Consider the following 25,485-nt stretch of genomic DNA (forward strand, 5'->3'; position numbering starts at 1 on the left):
AACCCTTTAAGCAGTTATTATCAACCTGTTTTACATATAAGGAAACCTAAGTGTCCAAAAGGTTGTCATCTTCAAATTTCACACAGCCAGTCACTTATAGTGTTCAAAGTGAGGCCACAGTCATTACCTTAATGCTTCCCCTCACCCTTAAGATCATAGAATTAAAATATTTTTCCTTTATGGAAAAATAATTTAAAAAATTTTAATTATTTAACTTAACCAAGTATTGTATATCAAAAATGTTTTCTGTTGCCTTTCATTATAATATCGAATAATTTTTCAAGGAAAGAGTTGAGTTCCAGCCTTTAGTAAAATCTATTAGTGTCTTTGGACCGCCTCTGTAGTTTAACTGCTTGACATAAACTCAAAATATTAATCAAATGAATAATCAATGTGTATAAACTGGGAGCACATAACTTAAAACATGTATATGTAAAATATATTTTATGGTTAAATCCTAGTCCATTAGAGAGTTCTTAAGCTTTCTCTTTAGAAGTTTAATGTTTAAGCAGTGTAAGTTAGATTCAACATGTTTGTTAAAATTACATTGAACATATTGTTCCAAATTTTGTTGTAACTTTCAATAATGAATAGGTATAATTGAATTCAGGAGTTGTTTTCAAATATATTTGTAGTGGATGAATAGTGGGTATATAGGCTATCAGGTATATGTTGTAGCCTCATTCCTAGTAAGGACCCTCTACCTTTTTTTCTACTTGTAACTTACACTGCTTAGATGTAGTTTGTGTAACTTATAAGCAGCCTTAAATTATGTTAAGAACTATGCAGGGTATTAATACTTTAAATAGTATCTAATATTTTCTTATGTAAATTCACAATTTTTAATAAATTAAATATTTTCTCTCTTAGGAAGTTGTTTCTGGCATTTTGGTTTACTCTTGAAACTAGCCTTCTTGCTGTTATGTATATGTTTTTTGGCATATTCTCAGGTTTGTACAGTCTTTTTAGTTTATATTTTGTTCTATTTTATTTTAGAGTTCAAATCTATTAAAGTATGTGAGAAGATTCAGAGCTTTTCTTTAGCTTCATTTTTTAATGACTGTAATAAAAGTGTCACTCGGTAGTTGACTACTCAATGTAGATCTTTTGAGACCCACTTTTGTTACCCCTGTTTTGTTGTAAGAGCAATTTAAAGCTCTTCCTCTGGCAATTGTTCAGAACCCATTTTACTTGATCAATCAAACATTTATTGAATGCCTCTTTAAGACACTACTCTAAGTGGAGATCAAAATTCTCTTGACAGAATTTGCAACTTGGTTTGTGCATTATTCATTGCATCAAAATGTTACTTGATTTTTCCATAACTGCAGAGTAAAATTTTGGCAGTTAGTAAAACCAACTTAGGAGCAACGGGATTTGTACATATGTAGTACATTTAATTTAATTAAAAGTTTAGTCATTTTCTCTCAGCTACCTGCTGGTCAGTCCATGAGACCGACATATCGTTTAGGCAGTACAATAAACAAAATATTTTAATTTGAATGCCTGTAGTTGTGACATATTCTGTACAACTTGCTCCTGTCTCCCAAACTCTCTGTCTTGTACCTGGTCGCATCAGGTACAAATGTCATATAAGCTGTGTGTGTGTGTGTGTGTGTGTGTGTGTGTGTGTGTGTGTGTTTCTCTATAAAGCTGGTTTCTGGCTTGTTTGTTTCGTAGGCTTTCATACTTATTTTCATACTTAGAAATAAAGCATTTATATTACTGCTCCACCTCTAAGGTTTTTTGCAGAAGATCTATGAAATAATAAAGAAACGATGGCAAATGTGTACAGAAATAAGCCAAGTAATTGCAACAACTACTTAATAGTCATTCATTAAAATTCCCAACACTCTCGTGGTGCATCTGAGGAAGAGAAAGGAAGGTGGACCAGAGGTTCAATAGAGGAACTAAGGAGGTTTCCCCTGCCCTGGATTAGTGTTTACTACTGCACAAGAAAAAAAGTACATAGTCCAATATAGCCCAGTGTCTTTCACATAATGGATGCTCAATAAACACTTGTTTGTTGATCACATAAGAAACAAAATTTTAATCAGAAATAAAGTTGTACATTACAAATATATCATATATGTGATACATATGATCATATCTAATAGCTATATACCTATTAAGTCATATTTCTGTATTTCATATAGTTTGCATATATGATATATAAGTACTTTATATTGAAAATTTTGTTAAGAATCATCCTTAATATTCTGAGGCATAAATAGGACCTATTTTTAACAAGCTATAAGCATTTTAAAATCTGTCATTAAAAGGAGAATATTACATTTTATTAAAATAATAAAGTTTTTCTGACCTAAGCATTCAGCATTACCTAAAATACAATACTGTTTCCATATTTTTCTTAATTTTTATTAGCCTTTTAAAAAATTGTGACGTTAGACATTTTTATGCTGTGGAATTAGGTCTAGTAATGGAGTTTTCCTTAATAGAGTTTGTCGTCATTCTTTGGTCTGGAAATTGAGGTTTTTGTTCTCTTCTTTGAAAGACTTCATTAATGTGCAGGAATGTGCGCAAGACTTCTGCCTCTACATTCTCAGATTTTCAAGGCTGTCAGGTTAATAAAGGGGCACAATTCACTAACTTTACCAGAATAAAATTGTAAACTTTGTTTCAAAAACTAGTAATGGCACTTGCCGGTTGATTGATTAAGGTGACTAATTCAGAGGATTCTTTTAACTCAACTGGTTAATTATAGATTATTAAGGACAGTTAGAGAAAGAAGAACTATATTTTAACCTTAACCATCATTTCTTAGGTTATTTATAGCATATTGGTTGAAGCCTTTTGTATTTTTGTGTTTTGATCAGTAAATATTAGCTGTTTTGTGTACTAGATTTAAATTTTTAAATGGAATAATTTTACAATTACCAGCTTATTCTTTTCAAAATTTTCAGTCTCAGTAGCCTTCCGTGTGCAGTAAAAGTAAAGTAACAAAAATGTTTTGTCATCAGTAAAATAAATTTCTTTTCAAATGAATTTCAAATGACGTGATATTTTTAAGTTAAATAAGGAGAACCTAAAAACTGTGAGTGATCCTTATATAATTCTAACTTTAAAAAATTATTATTTTTAATGAATTGCAAGACAAGTATTTACTTGTACCATTTTAATTTATTTTCTGGATTCCTTTTTTCAGGGTGCATTTGAGAAGATCTTTTCTCTTTGGCCATTGTCTAAGTGTTTTGAACTGAAAGGAAATGTATATGAATGGTGGTTCAGATGGAGGTTAGACCGTTACGTATGTATTTACCTTCTGATCTTTTGCCATTTCATATTGTACTCTTAAAAATTATTTGGAAAATTTTTCATCTATTTTTACTTAGTTTTAGAAGCCCTATTTCTCTACATTTTTATAGCAGAGAAAGGGTATGCCTGTAGATCAGCAGAAAAATACTGTAAAAATGTTGTCTATAAAGTGGCCTTTGTTTGAGTCATAATTTTGACTTACAGGTGACCCATCATATACTTTGTATGCTTCAGCCATTCAGCACAATATGTATTGAGCCCCAATATATGCTTTACTGTTGGTGTGATGAAGAGAAAGAAGAAAAAAGACATATTAGAGAAAGAAGACATACCTCCAGGATTCTAAATACTAAAATCTAGTTTAAAACCCAAGATTACTACTTATAATTGGGTGTTAGGTATGCAGTATGAAATTGGAGGTAGAAATTTGAAAAGAAGAAAGAGCGGTGTCATGCATGGGTGATTTCATGAATTTAATATTGAAGGATGGTTAAGATTCATTCAGTTGACCAACAAAATGTAAAACGTCCAGCACAGCGTTCATTAAATAATAGGCACTGCATAATTACCCTTCTTTACTCTTTTCCCTTTTCCTCCCTTCTTTCACTTATCCCATTTTTCATTCAACAAATGTTTTCTTAGTGCCTATTTCTGGGCCAGTGCTTGGTTCCCATTACCTGTGCATTTTCCAATGAACGCATTGCATTTCAAAACCATGTATTAATTATTAATAAAAAGCTTTGCAAAGGTCTTGTCATCAAATAATTTTAAATTCTCAACTTTCTCACTAGAGCATTCTACTATGATATGGTAGTTCACATCAAGTCTTTATTTAAAAAGAAAGCTCTCTGGTCCACCATGTGTTTTCCACTCTTTAAGTGCATATACTCCTATTTGAAAATATGAACTTGGTCTTGTAATCGTTCTGTGCTTTATTCAATTAAAAGAAGTACCAATATAAGATGTTTTATCTTGGATGAGTACAATTAAATTTTATGTGCCTTCAGAATAGTTTTTTATTAATATTTTTAAATTGTCATTATTTCTTCACTTGCATTATTTCTTCAGTTTGAGCCAGTTTGTCTCATTTTGTTATAAGAGATGGCTTTTCCATTGCTGATAGTTTGTAACAATCATGGGCTTTATTTCATTGCTTGAAGTTTTACTCTTGAAGTTTAAGTCCTAGGAACTCTGAAACTACGAGTAAGCTTTTAACTTAATTACTTTTATACATGTTTTTATCATTTACCACATTTGTTGCTATTTATTGGAAAGACGCTGTTTAAAACAAATTTTTCTCTCTTTATTTTTCAGGTAGTCTTTCATGGAATGTTGTTTGCTTTCACTTATCTGACTTTACAGAAGCGTCAAATACTTTCTGAAGGAAAGGGTGAACCTCTTTTTTCAAACAAAATTTCAAATGTTCTATTGTTTATTTCAGTAGTTTCTTTCTTGGTAAGTTTCAAAATGTAATCTTCTAATTTTCCAACATCCTAATTGGTATACAAAATTTCCTTTAAGAGATAGGAATTGAACCTATTATTTTTAATAAATAAAATATTTTAAAATTCTTTTTTTAATTTTCCAATTGAACATAAATTCTGAAGTGAATACATATATAAGTTAAATATGAAGAATAACTGAAATCTAAGTGATAGGAATTTTAAAAATTGTAATAAATTTGGGAAGAAACATAACGTAAGGTGTTTGACACGAAGAGCCATCACTGCCTCAGGATCACTGTTCCCAGAGCAGCATGGACCAAAGCCCCTCTCTGTGCTTTATGTCTGGGCAGTGGAGACACCCAGTGATGAGCAAACCTGTGGGAAGTTTTACTGAAGCTTTTACATCACATAATGAAGCATAATGTGATAAATAAAGAAAACGTCAACATTTCCTGAGAATGCTGACTCTTTAGGGCGTAACTGCGTTTGTGAACCTATTCATGTATTTTTTGTTTTAGACCTATTCCATCTGGGCTAGCAGTTGTAAGAACAAAGCAGAGTGCAACGAACTCCACCCATCTGTTTCTGTGGTGCAGGTAATTATCTTGATTTAAAGAAAGTGTTTCTTAATTCTTGATAAGGACACCACCATCTTTAGCGGCAAAGAAATTTGAGATCAAACTATTTAAAATATAGTTATTTTACTTAAACTTTCTAAGTCCTAGTTTCCTTTATTGTAACAGGGATATTAAAATCTCTTTTAAAGGGTTGTTATATTAAATGTATGGAAATGATCAGTATTTGTCACTTACTAGGCACTTAGAAAATGTTCATTGTACTTCTCATATTTGCTTTTAAGAAATTTTTAATCATTTACCAAATATTTGATGCCAGTATGTACTAGATATTATGCTGAAGGATATAGTGATTACCAAATCAGACATACTTTATATCCTTATCGAGCCTACATTCTTCCATTACAGATAGTAATCATGTAATTACCATGTAATTATAAAGAGAAGTACATGATGCAATAATAGACCGTCATGAGGGGATATTACCTAGTTGGGGTTGGAGTGTAGGTCAGGGATGATTTCCCTGAGAAATCTCAGCTGATTTGGAGGGATGAAGGCACAGCAGGCAGCAAGAAGGCAGGCTATGGTGGGAAGGAGCATACACCACATTCGTAAGTGTGTGGTAGAGACTGGGAGGTAGGCAGAGGCTAGAGGCAACTCAGGTCATATTTACATTTTTGCAGACACCTCTGGTTGCAGGTAATCATAGGACATTGTGGGTAGTGTGATGATGAATAGGGTGCTTTGGAAACACACAAAACTTCTTCCTAACCCATCTTGATGTCACAGCAAGGTTCTTGGAGAAAATAGTGTCTAAGCCAAGGCCTGAAAAACAAGTAGCCCAGCAAAGAGCAGCAGGGAGAGTTTCTAGAGGATCCTTATGGAAAAAGCAAAACTATATCATGAGGTTTTATAAATTTTGCCACATAAATATGATATCATCTCTTTCTTCATAAGAAGCCTCAGAGTGGGTTTATATTTTTTCTAATAAGCATAAATTAAAACTGCTCAACCATGTACTACCTAATACCTGCACTCGTATGCAGTCTACAAACCACATGTTTGAGAAATCGAGTTTGTATACACTCTAGAACAAAAATAACTTGTTAATCAATTGGGGGGAAAGTATTTTGTATGTATCAAGTTTAAGAATATAAAGAATAAATTATGACTTGAAGGAAAGCAAAAATGCTTTTAATAAACAGATTATTAATATTTACCTTTGTGGTTTTTTTCTTTAGATTTTAGCCTTTATTCTAATAAGGAATATTCCTGGATATGCCCGTTCTGTTTACAGTTCATTTTTTGCTTGGTTTGGAAAAATTTCATTAGAGGTTGGTACATTAATATTTTGCTCTGTCATATATGTAACAGTCAAGTGTTACAGATATGCTTGTGTGCATATACATGTGTATGTGTACGTTTATATATATGTGTTTGTGTGTAAACCTGACATGTTTTTATTTTTATTTTTTAATTCTCACCCAAGTATATGTTTTTAGTGATTTTTAGAGAGAGGAAGGGAGAGAGAGAGGGGAGGGGAGAAACATCGATGTGAGAGAGAAACATCATTCAGTTGCCTCCCATACACACCTAATTGGGAATCACACCTTCAACCTTTTTGGTGTACCGGAGGATATTTCAGCCCAGCCAGGGCAACCTGACATTTTTTTAATCAAAGCTATGTTACTTACGGAATTATAAAGGGGGGAAATTCAGTACTTTCAAAAGCAGTAACATATTATATAATTTTTTACAGCTTTATTTAAATGACTAGACATAGATGACTCTGTCTTAAGCTTTTAAGGACAACCAAGATGCTGAGATCAGGAGAGAAAAAGTAGATATAATACTAGTAGATATAAATGAAATCAGCTGAGGGGATTTTAATTTGTTCATCTCCATAATTAAATATAGTTATAATGCTTATCATAATAAAATGCATCCTTATAATTAGAAATTTTGGGGAAATTTTAAAACTCAGTACATTTTGTGTGTAATACTAATATGAAATTAATCTATAAAATCAGTTTAAAGTAGGTTTTGAAATACATTCTGAGTATTCTGAGCTGTATTTGAAACAATATTTTAAAACAATTCATATTGTAATCATAAAAGATAAATTTTAGAGCATATGATTTATTTAAGAGATACATTTTTTAGTATAAGATTTATTAAGTTGTCTTTATAATAGGGAAATAAGCCCTGGCCCATGGCTAAGTGGTTAGAGCACCAGCCCCGAGCACATAAGAGTTGAAAGTTCAATTCCAGGTCAAGGGCATGTACCTGGGTTGCAGGTTTGATCCCCTGCCCTGGTCAGAATATGTGTGGGAGGCAACCAATAAATTTGTCTCTCTTTCTCACATCTCTCTATTTCCCTGTGTCTCTCTCTCTCGCCTCTTTCTCCCCCTCCCTCCCTTCCAATCTCTAAAAATCAACATAAAAAATACCCTTCTGTGAGGATTAACTAAAATAAAATAGGGAAATAAATGTCCCTTTTGAGTTCTTGAATAAATGTTCTATTATTTTTTAAGTCTCGGATTACATAGAATTTAAAAATCTTGATCATGAAAGACTTACCAAGTCATTCAGTGGACTAAAGAATATTTATTTTGCATGCCCCTTAATATTTAAAGCATGAGAGTTTTATAAACTTTGAATTAATTTACTATTTAGTGTTTCTATTAAAAATATAGAAATATCATAGTCTTCATATTTGTTGAAGTAGCTTAAGCATATTTCTACTCTGATATTTTGAAGCAATGTGATGAAAGAACCACATTTGTAATTACAATAAAAATAAATAGTGGTGTCGTCTAATATCTATATATATATATATATATATATATATATATATATATACCCATAGAACTTGAAATACACTTCAGAAACATGTGAATGTGGTCTAAAGCATTTGGCCATACATAACAAACATGGGGACATCTTAAACACTATGCTATTTCCATTCAAAATTTATACCTACATAAACATTTCATAAATATATATATAGACACATAGTACACACATAGTTTTGTAGCTGGATACACACACACACACACACACACACACACACACACACACACACACGGAGTCATTCTTTACTTGAGGTCTGAATACGGGAGTCCAGATATCTGTCAACTGTCTTGCAAAGACAGGTCTCATACAAAGAATTTTATAAAGTTAGAGGGTCTCTGTGGTTTGTTTCTTGAGGACTTTGAATCAGTGCTTCCGCAAATAGGGGTTCTGGAGAGTGGACTCTGCAGTAGGCTTTTCAGAACCAGCAGTGAAACAGAATTAAAAGGTTTTGGAAAAGTCTGCTAATATAATTATGCTATCAGATGTTTAAATTAGGACAAACTTTTATATTCATGGACCTTCTGTACATATCTAACTTGAAATATTTTTCCTCCTAGCTATTTACTTGCCAATATCACATATGGCTGGCAGCAGACACAAGGGGCATCTTAGTACTCATACCTGGAAACCCCATGCTCAACATCATTGTCAGCACTTTCATATTCGTTTGTGTGGCACATGAAATTTCTCAGATCACTAATGATCTTGCACAGATCATTATTCCTAAAGATAACTCATCTCTGTTGAAAAGGTTAGCATGTATAGCTGCATTTTTTTGTGGACTCCTCATCTTATCATCAATTCAAGATAAATCAAGATATTAAGTTGCTAAAATTCTAAAAAACTTACACTCTTCAAGCTAACTGTTGCCTGCTTAGAGGAGAAAAGCATCTATCTTGAGATATAATTGTATAGGTAAATAAAAATTTGTGCAGTAAGAGGACAGCTCAGTGATGTCTGTTGAACATGTGTGGTTGTATATATAGGAAATGTACATATCCGATGTGAAATACTGAAAAAAAAATTGATGAAGCAGAGTGCATTGTAGAGGATTGCATGTGAAAAGTCTTTTCTACTGGATCTATATTTCCATTTATAAGTGATTTTAAGTTAACATATGAAGGCAGGGAAATAATTGCTTTCCAGTAAAAAAATATAGATAATTTAGATAGCTTAGTGTCACACTGTTTTGATATTTACTAAATTTGTGATAATAAGATTGTCTGTACCAATATTCATCATGGTAATTCCTACTTCATTGAAAACTTTCTCAAGAATGACTACAGTATTGTTTTCTTGCCAGATGTGCAATGGTGTGGAATGATGAACAGTATGCCTTTAATTTATGTGTTCCTGTTCTGTTGCTATGTTTCCTGACATGGTTTTCTTTCTAACTGTGGTTTTCAGATATACTAGTACAAGCTTAAATCTTTGTACACTTGGTCTCACCGAGTTGTTCTAGGCTCCATTACAGGGTTTTGTCATTGTTGATGCTATTACTTCTTTTTATAAAAAGGCCAAATTTTCTTTCCAACTCAAACATTCACCTGTTTCTTTTCCTTAAGCTATATCAGTGTAATACCAGTTACCCTGTGGATCCATTTAATATGTTTTCCCCTGACTAATTTTGTATATTATTTCCAATGTTTGGAAAGTTCTTTATAATCATTTTATTTCTTATTACTCCCTCCTATTTTTAAAAAATACTTATCAATCTAAACTTGTGCAGTCTAGTAAAGATTCAAGTTGTTACGATTGAGATGTATGACCTTCAGTAGAATTTTAAGTAAATCGGTGACTTTGGACAATATATGTTTTTTGTTTGGATTGGTTTGGTTTGGTATTGTTACAGCTGTTAGAGGTATAAGTTTATTTATCTGTTGTACAGATTTTATTACGACTTTTAATGTTTGAAAGATTGCACTTGTTTGCTCTTATGTGCGGGGTAAAATATATTTTCTGTTCATCATGTGTGAAAATATGGAGTAATTTAAACAGTAAATAAACGTTCTGTGGATGCTTATTTTTGTATGGCAAAGTATCAATTAAACTGTGTGTGTGCTTTTTTAAAAAAGCTGGATCCATTAATGATTGGTTTAAATGTCTAATTCATTTTCTCAAATTAAATTTGCTTTTTCAAACTTAGTGTAGATCACTGTGATAGTTGAAAAAGGAATAACTTAGTTATCAGAGCTTTGGAGAATAATCTGTTCAGGAAGTGTAAGCATTATGATATATTAGTAGTTTTACTTGAAGATTTTAAAAATTTAATATTTCTTTAGCACTGGATTTATGTGCTAGTGATATCTTCTCATTAATTGAGGACTATTTCTAAGACCGAAATGTGTGTTCTTTCCTTTTCTCTCTTCTTCTGCCCTTACTTAATCTTTGACATTTCCCAGATAGACAATTGTAATGATTCATTGCTCTGCCTCCTAGACTGCAGCCTTATAAGTAGAGAATAGTATAGTTATAAATCAAAAACTTCCAAGTACTGTGATCACATTATTCTTGCTGGTGTGGCTTGCCAATGAGTAGAGTGCATTTTAATTTAGCTTGTAAGTATTGTCACCTGAAAAAGATTCTTCCTGAGGAAACAATTGAAGAAGAAAGATGACCAGTATTTCTGGTTTTGGAAGCACTTTTGTCTCCAACACTGATACCTAAGAGTGAATATGTTTTCTCTCCTTTTTGAACTCAAGTCTAAAACTTAACTGGTAAACCCTGCTTCTTCATCACATGCTCTTATTTAATATCCCCCACTGCTTTATTTTGTATATCTACACTAATAAAAGAGAAAGATGCAAATTGATCGTACCTTTGCAATACCCACCAACCAATCAGGAGATTGGTTAATTTGCATATGCAGGCACCAAGTGGTGGGGGCGGGGCAGGACACTTGGTCGCCATGGTGACTACCATGTTCCACACCACCCCAGCCGCTCAGGGCCTCTGGGCAGCGTGGGAAGGTGGAAGGGTGGCTCCAGGCCAGAGTGAAGGCGGTGCTGGCAGCCAGGGGAAGGAAGGCCCATTCTTGCACGAATCTTCGTGCATCAGGCCTCTAGTAGTTATATAAAATAGTTAAAATATAATGCAATTGTAATTAAAATATGTTTTATTTGTTTTCTTTATGAGTCTTTATGGATAAGAGATAAATATGGTAGAAGTTGCCAAATGATAACATCTGTATATGGTGTATGTTTTAATATTTTTTCTGCACTGACTCAGATACTGACTAGATGCTTTACTCAGTCATACCATTCTTCAGGAAAAGATGTTTAACAGAATATTTAGATATGCTGAAATTGACATAAAGCCACAGAGGTTCTCTAAACTCAGATTTTCTATAATATAAATCACATTGAGAACTCTACTATTGGCCCCAAAAGGTACTCACCTGCCTCAAATTTACCCCAATCCTTCCCTGTTTCCTCTGACAAACCTTCCCATTTTTATGGATAGGCTACATAGCATTAAAAATCCAAAGCCTTCATCTAAAACCATTCACTATACCTACAAACTAGATTCTATTATTTGCTTTAAGTGCTGGTATAAAATAACCTTTATACCCTACCATTCCATTGTGAAATAAGTTGACCAGTTATAACTTTAAAGATGGGAGATTATTTCCCTCCACAAATAAGCTTAACATTTCAAATGTTAGCATAGGGAACTTTTAAGCTTGGTAAAATTAACTTTAATGATAAGTATATCTATTTATATTCATATCTTTACTAGATTGTGAACCATTAAGGCTAAATAAATAAACCATAGGACCTAGGATAGAACCTCTATGTAATAGATACTTAATAAAAGCCAATTTGTCAAAGAATGTGCACTTCCTAGGAGAATGCCACTCCCTTTAGATTGTCCCTCCCCCTTTAGATAGGGACTTCCACCAATCTAGAAAACCTTGGGAGAGCCCAGTTGGAATTTTTTATGTTGAACAGCATTACATCGCTAATATACTACCATTTTTTACCTACACATGATAGAAATGTTGGCAGCTCAGATGGCTCAACCTAACAGCTTCTCTTGTTGAAAAAAACACTTGCTTAGTTACCTGCAGGATTGATCCTGACAACTATTTTTTTAAAAAATATATTTTATTGATTTTTTACAGAGAGGAAGGGAGAAGGGATAGAGAGTTAGAAACATCGATGAGAGAGAAACATCGATAAGCTGCCTCTTGCACACCTCCTACTGGGGATGTGCCCGCAACCAAGGCACATGCCCCCGACCAGAATCGAACCTGGGACCTTTCAGTCCACAGGCCGATGCTCTATCTGCTGAGCCAAACCCGTTAGGGCATGATCTTGACAACTGTTTTAAGAATTCTAAATATTAAGCTTGGTAATATTTAGGATGATTTTGAGGATTGGTGAGAACTTTTTAAGATACTCATATTTGAAAAGCACTTTAAATTTATATTTGCTTTTCATGAAATCTCTTCTAGTGTCATATGAATTAGAAATATCATAAAACTTCCTTAAAAGTTACATCCATAAAGTAGTATAAACAAAAGACTATTTTCCAAAATTAGAGTTGAGGATATTATGAGCTATAAAATATCTAATAGATTAGTTAGAAATAACTTAAATCTTGTATTTATAAAATACCATTCCAGAGCACACAAAAAATGGGATAAAATCAACATTTAAAAAAAAAATTTGTGGTTCCTAAGAAGTGTTTCTGTCATGTGTAGGGCAACCTTTTTTTTTTCATGCTTAAAAGTAACTATATTTAAATTCACCTAGTTGTTTTAGCTTTAACTTCACTAATACCTAGTGGTGCTTATTGAAAAGACATTTGAGAGAATTTTCTAATGAAAATTGCTAAAAATAATCACAAAACTATTAACAAGATTTTAATTGTTAATTCTAGAGCTACCACAGATGGGATTATTTAACTCTCTTAATCTTCATTACCAAAATAATAAAGGCAGAACTTAGCTGGGGGTCAATGCTCTCCGGGTCTATCACCCATCTCTTTTTAATTTGAATTTCAGCCAGGCCAATCTTGCTGTTCCTCAAATGTCATACTGTTTTTTCCCTTTGTCCCATTTCTTTTCATCTACCTAAATCCAACTTATATTTTTAAGTAGAATTTAAACTCCACCTTCTCTGTGAAACCAATACTTTATAATCCTCTTAAACTATTCTAATGGTAATTACCTGTTCTCACTATTTTGTTATTTTTTTTGATTCCTGCAGTAAGATTGCAACCCCAGGGTCAAGATGGCATTTTTTGGGGATATAGTAATGTGCTATACACAGAGTCCATACAGAGAAGCTTGACCATCAGTTAAGAAGTTCTGGCTTTATTTCTCCCATCTTAAAAACAAAATTCCTCTCTCTTGCCTTTCCCTCGCTGCTGCCTCATTTATCTTCCACATACCTGAACTGCTCTTGTCAAGATCAGCAAGCATCTCCACATTGCTAAATCCAATGACCAGTTCTCAGTCTTCATCCTACTTGACCTGTGAGCAGTATTTAACACAGTTCATTTACTACCTCCTTTCTCAACCATCCTCCACTGTGCTTCCGGACATCACCATTTCCTGTTTTCTCCCTACCTCCGTAGCCATTTCTTCAAGGTCTTGTTTCCTGGGTCTTTTTCCCACCCTGGCCTCTAAACTGCAAATTCCCAAAGCCCAGTCTTCAGACCTCTACACTTGCACCTTACATGGTATCCAGTGGTCGGCAAACTCATTAGTCAACAGAGCCAAATATCAACAGTACAATGATTGAAATTTCTTTTGAGAGCCAAATTTTTTAAACTTAAACTATATAGGTAGGTACGTTGTTATTAAATTAATTAGGGTACTCCTAATTAAGGCTTAGGAAGAGCCACATTGAAGGGGCCAAAGAACCGCATGTGGCTCGCGAGCCGCAGTTTGCCAACCACGGATAATCAGATGACTTTATGCTGATGACTACAAAATTTATATCTTAAGCCTGAACCCCTCCCCTAAAGTTCAAACTCCGATAACCACCTGCCTACTTTACATCACTATTTGACTATTTAAAAGACAACTCAAATTTAACAAGTCTAAATCAAAACTAAGCTTTCTTACTACTGGCCAAAACAAATGAGAACACCCACAATCTCTCCTCCATAAATGGCAATTACATCCTTCACGTTGCTCAGATTTTAAAAATTTGACTCTTTTCTCTTACACCAACATCTTATATTTTAGTAAATCTTGTCAGCGTCAACTTCATAATATAGCCATAATTCAATAATTCAACCATTTTTCACAGCTCCAATGTGATCACCCTGTTCCAAAAGACTACCAGCTCTTTCCTGCATTATTGTAATAGCTTTATTTGTCTCCATAGTTCTGACATACTTATACTTTTACTTACATACTTTTTATCTTTCATCTTCTCCCCCATTAGAACGTAATCTTTCTGTTTTATTCACTGTGGTATCCCCAGCTTCTAAAACAATGCCTCGATTATTTGCTGTAATGAATAAATTAATGAATACTGCAAAAAATGTCAAATACCAACACCATTCAAGGCAGTTTGGCAGCCCTGCAAATGAGAAGGCAATTGGGAAAATACTTTTCCTTTCCCTTAGCCAGTTGGACAAGAGGCTAAAGATATACTTTATTTAGTATTTAGGATGTTAATTTACATAATGTTATTTAAAAATTTTAACCCACTTATGTAGCCAGGTAAATAGTGGCTCTCAGCAGGGTGATGGTCTTTCTCTCTTGATAGTAACTATCAGCAGAGCTGAGCTCCAGCCATACCAAGTAGAGCATAAGTCTTTCACTCACTGTGGGTCCTATCATTACTTATTTTCTTGCTCTATTCAAGAAAGTGTCATTGCATTTACACTACTATTTTTCTTATAGTAGAGAATTACTTTTTTGGGCTCATGTCACCATCATAAGGAAAATAAAAGGATAAACCAACAAAACCATGTATATTAAAAAGAAAGATTGTACTTTTAGTGGAAATCAAAAATACTCCTGTGTTCAACAGTCAAAGTATGACTATGTCAACGAATACTACTTTAAAAAAAGACATTGTGAAATAAACACTAAAAACAATTGCCATTAAACACGTAGAAATGTAGATGTGAGTGCCAGTATATGTAAAATCATATTTTTAAATATATTTTATTGATTTTTTACAGAGAGGAAGGGAGAGGGAGAGTTAAAAACATCGATGAGCGAGAAACATCGATTAGCTGCCTCCTGCACACCCCCCACTGGGGATGTGCCTGCAGCCAAGGTACATGCCCTTGATCAGATCGAACCTGGGACTCTTCAGTCCGCAGGCCAACACTCCATCCACTGAGCCAAACTGGTTAGGGCTATGTAAAATCATATTAATGTATTAAATGAAAGCCTGAAATTTCAACAAGACTTGAATTTAAATAAATTTTTAAAAATCATAATGCTGTGAAATTTAGATATATATTAAGTGGAAGAAATGCATAAAAACATTTAACAGATGGTAAGTTTTAAAAACATATCCATTGATCCAGAAATTACATGCCAAAAATAAATAATCTTTTGAAAATAGAAGGCTAATTGGGAAAACTGTTATCTCCCTTAGTATATGGAGATATGGCTGAGAACTTTAAAAGTATAATTTGTGGGACCCCAGATATTAACAATAACACCTAGTTAAATTTATTTAGGCTTTTAGCGAGAATTCTAATGTAACTCAGAAACACACCTATGACAGGTTCATTATAAGGAAATGGTTTATTGATTGATTGGGTTGTGAAAATCTTAAAGTTTGATATAGGCTAATATTAATATTAATAAAGTTAATAACTAATAAATATAACAGAAAGGATATTGTGATGATTCCTGGACTTATAAAATGAAACTGAAATTAGTGATTTTTCACAAGGACAAGGAACTCAAGTCTACTCATTTCCTTCCCTGGGAATAACTTTATGCTAAAACTTTAAAAGTAGAATGCATTCTGGATATAGTCATTGATGCAAGCCGAATGTGTTCTGTGGCATGTATTACAGACAGGTCAATGTTTTGTATGATGATTTAGATGTGCCACATGAGAGCCTGCTGTATGATAGGAGATTCGGTGGCACCGTACCTAGAGATTTTTGAAACTATAGAGAGAGATTGAATTTTTCACATCATTCAAGAGAAAATGACCTTGTTAGCTTAACTGCAAAGACTGAAATAAAGAGAGTTAATTTTGACTGAAAATACTCCCCATCTTACCAGTTTGAATATTTGTCTGTAAAGACATTCAAAATGACTGAATAAAATATAGGACCTAATTTGTTCTTCATTCTTAGGATAATTGTTATTTAGGAAAACTTATTTGGCAAAGTGTATTTTGATTCATCTTTCTCATGGGAAAAATGGTTTCCAGAAAAGAAAGTGGTGTCAACTACGTTTCAAAATTGTGGGGTTGAAGACTGAATTCTAGAAAAGATTTTTGGTTTTAATTCTTTTTTTTTTCTTGTCTTATTACCTTATTTATTCATACATCATGCCGAGACAAAAAAGGATCATAACAGTTAGTGGCTCTATTGTTTCAGTATACATAGGGAATCAAAGTTTATACTGACAGATAAAAGCATTTTCATCACAAGGTGTCACCATTTGGTTTTAATTCTTACAAAAAATTAATAACACTGTTTGTTTTACCTTTTCATATGAATAGTGATAGTAAAAATGAATAGTAGCAGTTGTGGAAATGCCATAGATAATAGTACCAGACCCTGAATATGGCAAAATTGGAATACCTGAATTCTACATATATGTTAGGAATAGTTGCCTTAAAATATAAAAACTGTTATTCTGGTATTTTATCGAGGTTCAAAAGTAATAATTATGAAGAATTTTGGGAACTACAAAACAAATCAAATGCCCCTTATCTTTAAAGGATTCAAAGATAAAATTGTACTGAACATGTCAATGAAAAATCAACCATTTTACATCTTAGTAAAAAACTTGTATTGAGACATTTATTCCAAATTTAAGATAAACCAAGAAGAAAAAAATGTCATAACTAAATTTATTTTTCCTTTATTTTTTAATTTTAATTTAAAATGTTTCCAATAGTATAAATGCTTATGTTGTATTAAAGGCTTATGCCATCATACAATAAAAACAAAGTTTGATTCTATATCTGGAATTTTTAAAAATATTTAGCCCTCTTTGATTTACTTTCTATCTACTCACAGTAAATACTTGATTTTTTACTGTAGGTTTTTTTCATAAGTAGGCCAGTCTTTTTTTGTTTTGTTTTGTTTGACAATTTATAGGGTCAAAGTCCTGCTAATAAAAGAAATAGACTCTCCTCTGTGACACTAGATAGGTTCAGTGGCAAGATGTTTTTCCCAGGAAAATCAGGGGTTAAATGGTGACAGCATCTCTGGTGTGGAGAGAGCAGACTAGAACTAAGAACCCATCTTTTCCTCCCCTTGCCTCCTTCCATGTCATCTCTGCTTCAGGACACTATCACTTGGGAGATAAAAAGTGATTGAAAAACATTTTGTTGAAGTCTGAGGTGTCTAGGACTTGGTGCACTTTCTCAGAGACTACAAAATTTAAAGTGGAGCCCGGTCGGGTGGCTCAGTGGTTGAGCATCAGCCTATGAACTAGGAGGTCATGGTTTGGTTCCCAGACAGGGCACAGACACGGGTTGCAGGCTTGATCCCCAGTAGGGGATGTGCAGGAGGCAGCCGATGGATACTTTTTCATCACTGATGTTTCTATCTTTCCCTCTCCCTTTCTCTCTGAAATCAATAAAAATATTTTTTAAAAATTTAAAGTGAAAAATTATAAAGAAATAATACCTGGCAAGATTATCCAAGAAAAAATTTAAATAGAGTAATGTAAGGGGTAGGAGTTGTCCAATTAGATATTTATACAGATTATTAACAGTGTGTATAAGTATCTAATTATGACAGTGTGGAATAATAGATGCAAAAATATATAGATTAATAGAAAGAAGAGGAAACAAACATTTTAATTCAGAAGATATTAAAATAAGGTAATTTGATTTCACATTACTAGGGAAAGAGAAATATTCTTTAGTTCTGAGACATTTGCTTAACATTGGAGGTGGGGGCAGTACATCTCTTTCTTACTCCATATACCAAAAGACATTTAAGATGATTAATGGGTTTAAAGTTGTCAAATACAAAGTAGAAAATGTATGTGACTATCTCAAAATGAGGAAAGACTCATTAGGGATAAAGCAAAAGGTAAAACCAGAATTGCTACATTCCATTGCGTAGAAATTTAAAACCAATATGCCAAAAGAGAAAAAAAATACAAGCAAAAAAAATTTTAGCACGAGTATTTGACAAAAACTTAATATTCTGAGTATATATAGAGCTCTTAAACGTTTAGGAAAAAACCACAAGATATTTTCCAAATTTCAGTTAGCTTTCGATTAATTCTATATAGAAAGTCACTTCATTCAGATACTTTGATGTTCATTATGCAAATAATTTAACTTGGAAGAACATCAGGAAATCACCATACTCAGAGCTGAGCTTTCTATGGATGCTTTTCAGGAGTTGGGGGAGGAGATTTTTTAATGGCCCCTATGTTTAGTTATGCCTTCCTTACCCTTTTTCCAGACTAATATTAATTAACACTCAGTTACATTGAGCAGAAATTTGGAAACTAATGGCCCATCTGTCTGTGTAAGTGTGCATATTCGTTTTTTTTTTATTCCTAGAGAGAATCTTGGCTGAGCTTTAGCGTATTCCCTCAGAAACTACTGATTATTGGACTCTTAAACTTCTCCCAAAAGATGTCCCTCCTGTACTGGTTCAATGTCCTATTAAGGACTTTTTTCCTTAGGTCCCTGGAATACTGAACTCCAGGTGTAGGTTATTCAGTATTGAGCTCCCAGCTACCTCATGTCTATCAGCTGTGGGTTTGGCTGTGGCAAACAGTATTTATAAAGGGACATTAAGGATTTTCTGTTTGCCTTTTATCATTTCCTCAGATCCTTTAAAATGTACCCCATAATTAAGCCAGGCTACACGTAGCAAAGTCCACCTGTACGTTTATCTTCATTATATAATCCTAGAATTTCTCTTTGGTGTGAAGCCATTGGTCAGCATTGAGGGCACTCTACAAAGCAGTTTTATGAAATTCATCACTGTGTCAACTCTAAGAATGTTGATTACATTGCACAATGGCCTCTTTATGTGACTCTCAAGGATAATGTCATGTTGGACTTTGTATCGGCATATTTGTCTTTCTCCTGCACAGTTCATTTGCTACTATCTTATGGACACTGAGTTGGCTTTTCATGTTTGCTGATAAAAAGCTAGAACTAGAGTTGTGCTCCATCCCAGAGAACAGGCACTTTGGTCTGCATTATTTACTCATTCTTGGCCCCTTTTCCCATCTCATTTACTTCAGATGATGTTATCTGACTATATTCTGACCAGCTCACTACCTGTGAGCTGTCTTACATCATTTTTTTGGAACAAGGCCATGTGATGGTCATAAGTGTTTTTTCAGACCATACCAGTCAGGATGAGCAATGGAGGCCTATCCCGAGTAGCTCATAAATGTCCCAAGAGCAAATTGTGGTCACAGTTCACCACAATTCATAAAAACAAGGCCAAGAGTTCTCCTCCTGTTCCCACCACGTTATCGTCTTTCTTCTCAGCCAATGCTCTTCCCTAGAAACAATGCTTTTGTTTCTAAGATTACCAAACATTCTAGTGCTATCTGTTGATTCCTTCCCTAACAGCCAATTTTGTTTCCATTTTGGAGCTTACTGCTCTGAGGATCAGATGCCAGGCCACAGCCTCAAGATATTGGTACACATTTGCCCCGAGGACAGGGCAGTGACCTCTTCTGTGGACACTTGCTTCTTACAGCCATGTCATCGGCTATTGCTCTGAGAGCAGTTGGCCTGGACAAGTGGCTTCCTTTTGGACCATGAATAGGATGTGCACTCCCCACTAGAATGTGGTGTCAGTGCCCCATTGTTCCTGGAGGGTTCAGGAAAACTCCTGTTTCTTGTGGCTTCAGTGTCCCTAGCCCTTCAGAAACAACCTGATAAAGGAGAGTAAGGGCTGCCTTACCCCCACCCCACCCCTACACACAGAAGTAGGAGGCTCGAACTGTGAATTTCCAATCTGTGACCTGGGGCAGAGCAGTGAGCCTCTGCAGGGAAGCCAGTGGCAAGATGGAACTGGGAGGAGCTCTGAGGAGACCGCTCAAGATAGGAGGTTGCACTACTTCCCTCCTTTCCCCCTTTTGCATATACCCTAAGAGAAGGCGATGGTAAAGAGGCCTCTTCAATGCAAAGGCCAGAAAAGGCCTCTCTGAGGATATTATACAGGGTGGGGCAAAAGTAGGTTTACAGTTGTTAGTAGATAACCTAATACAATAATTAATAAACAAGAATACAAGAATAAACTGTGTTTCATGTATTTACAACTGTAAACCTACTTTTGCCCCACCTTATATTTTTGTTTTTTAATCTTTATTGTTGAAAATGTTACATATGTCTCCCCCCCCGCCCCCCATTGGCCCCTTCTAGCCTGTCCTTGCCCTCTACCCCAGGCCTTCACCGCCCTATTGTCTATGTCCATGGGTTATGCATAGATGCATGCAAGTTCTTCCCACCCACCCCCACCTTCCCACTGCTATTCCAACACTCTGTTCCATGTTTCTATGTCTCTGAATCTATTTTATTCATCAGCTTATTCTACCCCACCCTATATATTTTAAGAAAATTGTTTACAAAGCAAAAGCACCATAAGCAAAGCAAAGACAGATTGAAAAAAACTATTTGTCTATCTTATATCATAGACAAAGGGCTAATCTCCCAAACATGTAAAGAATTCCTCTAAGTCGATAAGAAAAGGGCCACCCATAGGTAAATGGGCAAGCAGTATAAGTAAACTGTTCACAAAAAATAAAAATATTAATTCCTTTAAGTATATGGCAAGAAGCAAACCCCTAACACATGTTGGGTTTGTGGGGCTGCAGGACACAAGCATTGGCGCATTGCTGGTTGGAAGTAGAAATTGCTGGGGTCCCTAAAGGAGAGGGATCTTATTGTAAATATCAAAATTAAAATGCACATACCCTATGACCCAGTAGTCCCACATCTGGGAACTTACACAGATACTCATATTGGTAAAAAAATGACATATAAATAAGGCTGTTCACTGTAGTAATATTTGTAATAGTAACTGGTTGGAACTCATTAATAAGGAAATGGTGGATTTCCTTATTAATGAGGAAATCATGGATCAATATGGAAACTAATAAGAGAATGGGGCATTGCCGATGTGGCCCTCATGCCATGTAACACTATGCTATGATCACAAAGAACGTGAAAATGACACATCAACAGGGAAAGATCTCCGAGGAATATTGCTAAGTTTGTTAAAAAGGTCAGAAACCTGGATCGCATGGTGTATTTTAGGTTGAGAGGGGGATTGAGAACATACATTGTTATTTCTTTGTATTGTGTAAGGGAACTTTGTAAGAATACATAAAAAACTAGTCCAAGTGGCTACATGTGGTGGGGGAGCAGTAATCATGACAATCCAGCTGATGAGGGACTATGGAGGAAAATAAAACTTTTCACTCTCTTCCTTTAATATTCTTTGGGTTTTAAGTCATCTAAATATATTCCCGACTCAAAAACAAATGCATAACAAGAAATAATGAAGGGAGATGCCTTTGAAGGAGGGCGCCTGGGACACGGCCTGGCGCCAGTATACATTCCTGTTTCTATCGCCACATCGCTCCCCTGGTATTTTAAAGATGACCAGAATGTTGAGAGAGAGGCTTACCAGCCCTCTGGTGTCTTCTTTCTATCTCCCCTTATAACTCCACTGGTATTTCCGAGGCTAGTACCTTGCCAAAAATGAAGTGTACACACACGCTTCATGCGGGAAGTGATGGCAATTTTCATTTTTGTTCCCGTACTATGCCTGTTCCTTTTGCACGTCCCGTTTCTGATAATATTAGAACCCTGAGGGAAGAATGAAAGATAACCTCTGGACAGGTAGAAGCAGAAGGTAAAAGGTCTACCTCAGTAGAAAAGAAAGAAAACCTGGAGGATTGCAGCGGGTTAGAAAAGAGAAAAATAAATCCTCACGCGAAATGATCATAAACAAAATAACATAAAATAGGGCGGAAGTAGCACCATTAAATATTACAGTTGGCAGAATACACGAGAAAGTGTAAAACCGCTGTGGGGATGTGTGGCGTTCGGCTAGCTGTTCTGTTTGGTTGACTGAATGTGCAAATTTAAACATGAACTGACAGGGGACTTACAGAGAGGGGAAACGTTTTCCTGGCAGAGTGGAAGCCAGAAGACCCGTGCTGCTGCCGCCACACCATGAGGAGCGTGGGGGTGGGGAAGACCTGGCCAAGTAGCTCCGTAGAAAAAACTTGGAATGTGCTCTTAATCGTAGACAGATGGAACACTGGTGGCCCAGATTTCTCCTCCATGCAGCACAGACTCAATCATTTTATTCCAAAACATGTCTAAGGAAGGTGTAACCAAAAACCCACTGTGGCGTGTTACAAAAAGAAAAAAGGAAAAAACTCCATAAAGTTCCCATAGAATGACCAGCTTGGAGCAGTGTTGCTTCCTGATGTGCCCTCCAAGTTAAACTATTTATGTAATAGAGCCCAAAGTAATGGAATGGAAGCTATGTTCTATACGGAATCATAAATTATAAACTGGCCACAACTTGGAGGAAATCTTGGCCTTTTTAAATAAAAATCAATAAAATTATGAGATTTTTATTTAAGACCATTAAAAGTAGGCTTATTTATTTTTAAAATTTTTTTCAATTTGCCTGTTAACTTATGGCGTTTCTCTTAATCAAGAGAAATATTTTTTAATAAATGAGTATTACAATTGTATGCGTTTTGCTTTCTTTTTTCAATATCTGTTTAAGCTCTTTCTGTATCAGAAATTAGACAAAAATTAGATTGTGTTTTCCCTCCTTTCCTTGCTTAAAACTCTTTTTATTTTATTATCAATTTTCATAAAACTTTATTGCCAGTTTTTTCTTCTGGTCCTTTGATATAGCATATGAATTTAACTCTAAATTACTGGGTTTTATTTATTTATTTATTTCAGAGAGGAAGGCAGAGGGAGAGAGATATAGAAACATCAATAATGAGAGAGATGCCTGACCAGTTTGGTTAAGTGGATAGAGCTTCGGCCTGCGGACTGAAAGGTCCCGGGTTCGATTCCGGTCAAGGGCATGTACCTTGGTTGCAGGCACATCCCCAATAGGAGGTGTGCAAGAGGCAGCTGATCGATGTTTCTCTCTTCGATGTTTCTAACTCTCTATCCCTCTCCCTTCCTCTCTGTAAAAAAAATAAAAAAAATAAAAAAAAAAATAATGAGAATCATCGATCGATGGCTGCCTCCTGCACACCTACTGGGGATCGTGCCCGCAACACCGGGCACGTGCCCTGACGGGGACTCCAACCGTGAGCTCCTGGCTCATTGGTCGACACTCAACCACTGAGCCACACTGGCCGGGCGATTTCTGGGTTTCTTTATCATCACTGAGTACAGACACTTCCCTCGTTACCCTTTGTGGTGGCAAGGGAGGTGTGCTGCTCAGATCGCCTTTCAAAAACCTCACTGTGAGGACCAGCACGTAAGAAGGGGCCCCATTGGGAAGGGGTAAATGACCCTGGGAGGGGCTGCGTTTACACATTGGCCGATGGGGACCGAGTGTGCGCGTGTGTAGAACTGAGCTAATCCGCTTGGCTCTACTCAGCACTCCCTTGTCCTAGAGTCACTGCTGAAAAGGAGCATGATTTCCAAGCGCTCAGACCCTTCCGGAAGGAGAGTTTGGGTGAGAGCTCCAGATGAGCCTGCAGAGCTAAAGGCAAGAAGAACTCGCAGTGCCGTTAGTGATGGGCCTAACTGCAGAGAGAGGGACGGTGGTTTGCCTATGCACCTCTCCTTTTAGGATTTACTTTCAGAAAGAGTGGCCCCCGGAAATCATGTAGGACAAATTCCCTGACAACATGTGGCGGTGGGTCTGTGTACAACACCAGGCGTGAATGTGATGCCGTGGAGAAGCCCCGTTCACGTGTCCCTTCAAGAGAACCCGGTGTTAAGAAGGAAACAGCAGACATGCTCCAGATCCTGCACCGTGGCATCGACCTCCTGCTCCGGCTGGGCTGCTCCCGGCCAACAAAGAGCATGCTGGGGGGCCACACACCAAGCTATTCCCTGAGGCAGGACTCCCCTGGGGGTGATCTGATCTGGGCTCCTCAGCAGGCGGGCTGCACCTCTCTGTCCCAGGCACCCCAAAGCTCCTCTGACCCACATTCCCAGCCTTTCTGCTCTCCTTTCATAGAGGCGCGCTCAGGTTGGAGGGAACGAGGGCAAGCAAAATGACTAAGGAATTTTGAGCTTGAACATTTTTATGTAAAAGATTATAATCAGTCAAAATAGAAGACAAGTGGCAACTGGGGGAAGTTTTTGCAAAATCAGACAAAGGGTTATCATCCTTGCTATACAGAGAACACTTACAGATTACCAAGAAAAAGACAAGTTTTAAGTTACATATCGATAAAGAAAAAAAAATCAGCATTTTATTAAGAGAAAAATTGAAAACTGAAAATGACTAATTATGGCTTCATTCTCCTATTGACTCAACCACCAAAACATTATTTTCCCTCAAAGAATCCTTTAGCTTATGTATGAGGGTTCCCCAGAGCTTAGATACAGGGTGGGGCAAAAGTAGAGTACATGAAACACAGAGTTTATTCTTGTATTATTTATGAATTATTGTATTATTTTCCATATGAACAACTACAAACCTACCAACAACTACCAACCCTGTACTATTTTTTCCCCATACATACATACCTATGATAAAGTTTAATTTATAGATTAGGTACAGTAAGATATTAACAACAATAACTAAGAGTAAAATAGAACAATTGTCACAATGTACTGTAATAGAAGTTATATGAATGTGGTCTCTCTCTCAAAATAGCTTACTACACTGAACTCACCTTCTCACTTAAAAGAAGCACCTTATAGCTCTTTTTGGCACATCTGAATTGCCAATATCACTACTCTTGTGCTTTTTGGAGCCATTATTAAGAATTACTTGACACAAGCACTGTGATACCACCACAGTCGATCTAATAACCCAGATGGCTACCAAGTGACTAGCAGACAAGTATTGCATACAACGTAGGTTCCCTAGACAAAGGGATGACTCACATCCCACGCGGGATGAAGAAGGATGACACAAGATTTCATTAGGATTCTCAGAATGGCGTGCATTTAAAAAACATGTGAATTTTCATTTCTGAAATTGTCCATCTAATATTTTCGGAC

General features: G+C 35.5%; 1 protein-coding gene across 4 annotated transcripts in view; it reads left to right on the forward strand.

The window, feature by feature from the left end:
• The window catches only part of CASD1 (CAS1 domain containing 1), a 41,464-nt gene extending 31,267 nt beyond the window's left edge, over positions 1-10,197 (forward strand). For 2 of the 4 annotated variants that reach the window (XM_014452402.2, XM_014452403.2), the window contains 6 exons: positions 871-950; positions 3,167-3,268; positions 4,591-4,731; positions 5,240-5,317; positions 6,538-6,630; positions 8,710-10,197. In XM_014452402.2, coding sequence (XP_014307888.1) covers positions 871-950; positions 3,167-3,268; positions 4,591-4,731; positions 5,240-5,317; positions 6,538-6,630; positions 8,710-8,976 — 761 coding nt within the window. In that variant the 3' untranslated portion in view covers positions 8,977-10,197. Of the gene's footprint in view, positions 1-870; positions 951-3,166; positions 3,269-3,480; positions 4,212-4,590; positions 4,732-5,239; positions 5,318-6,537; positions 6,631-8,709 lie in introns of those variants that run through there. The other 2 variants (XM_023750726.1, XM_023750727.1) reach the window with 2 other exon arrangements.
• Positions 10,198-25,485: the final 15,288 nt, after the last annotated feature.

Source organism: Myotis lucifugus, unplaced genomic scaffold (genome assembly GCF_000147115.1).
Source record: "Myotis lucifugus unplaced genomic scaffold, Myoluc2.0 scaffold_15, whole genome shotgun sequence".
NCBI classification, from domain to species: Eukaryota; Metazoa; Chordata; class Mammalia; order Chiroptera; family Vespertilionidae; genus Myotis; species Myotis lucifugus.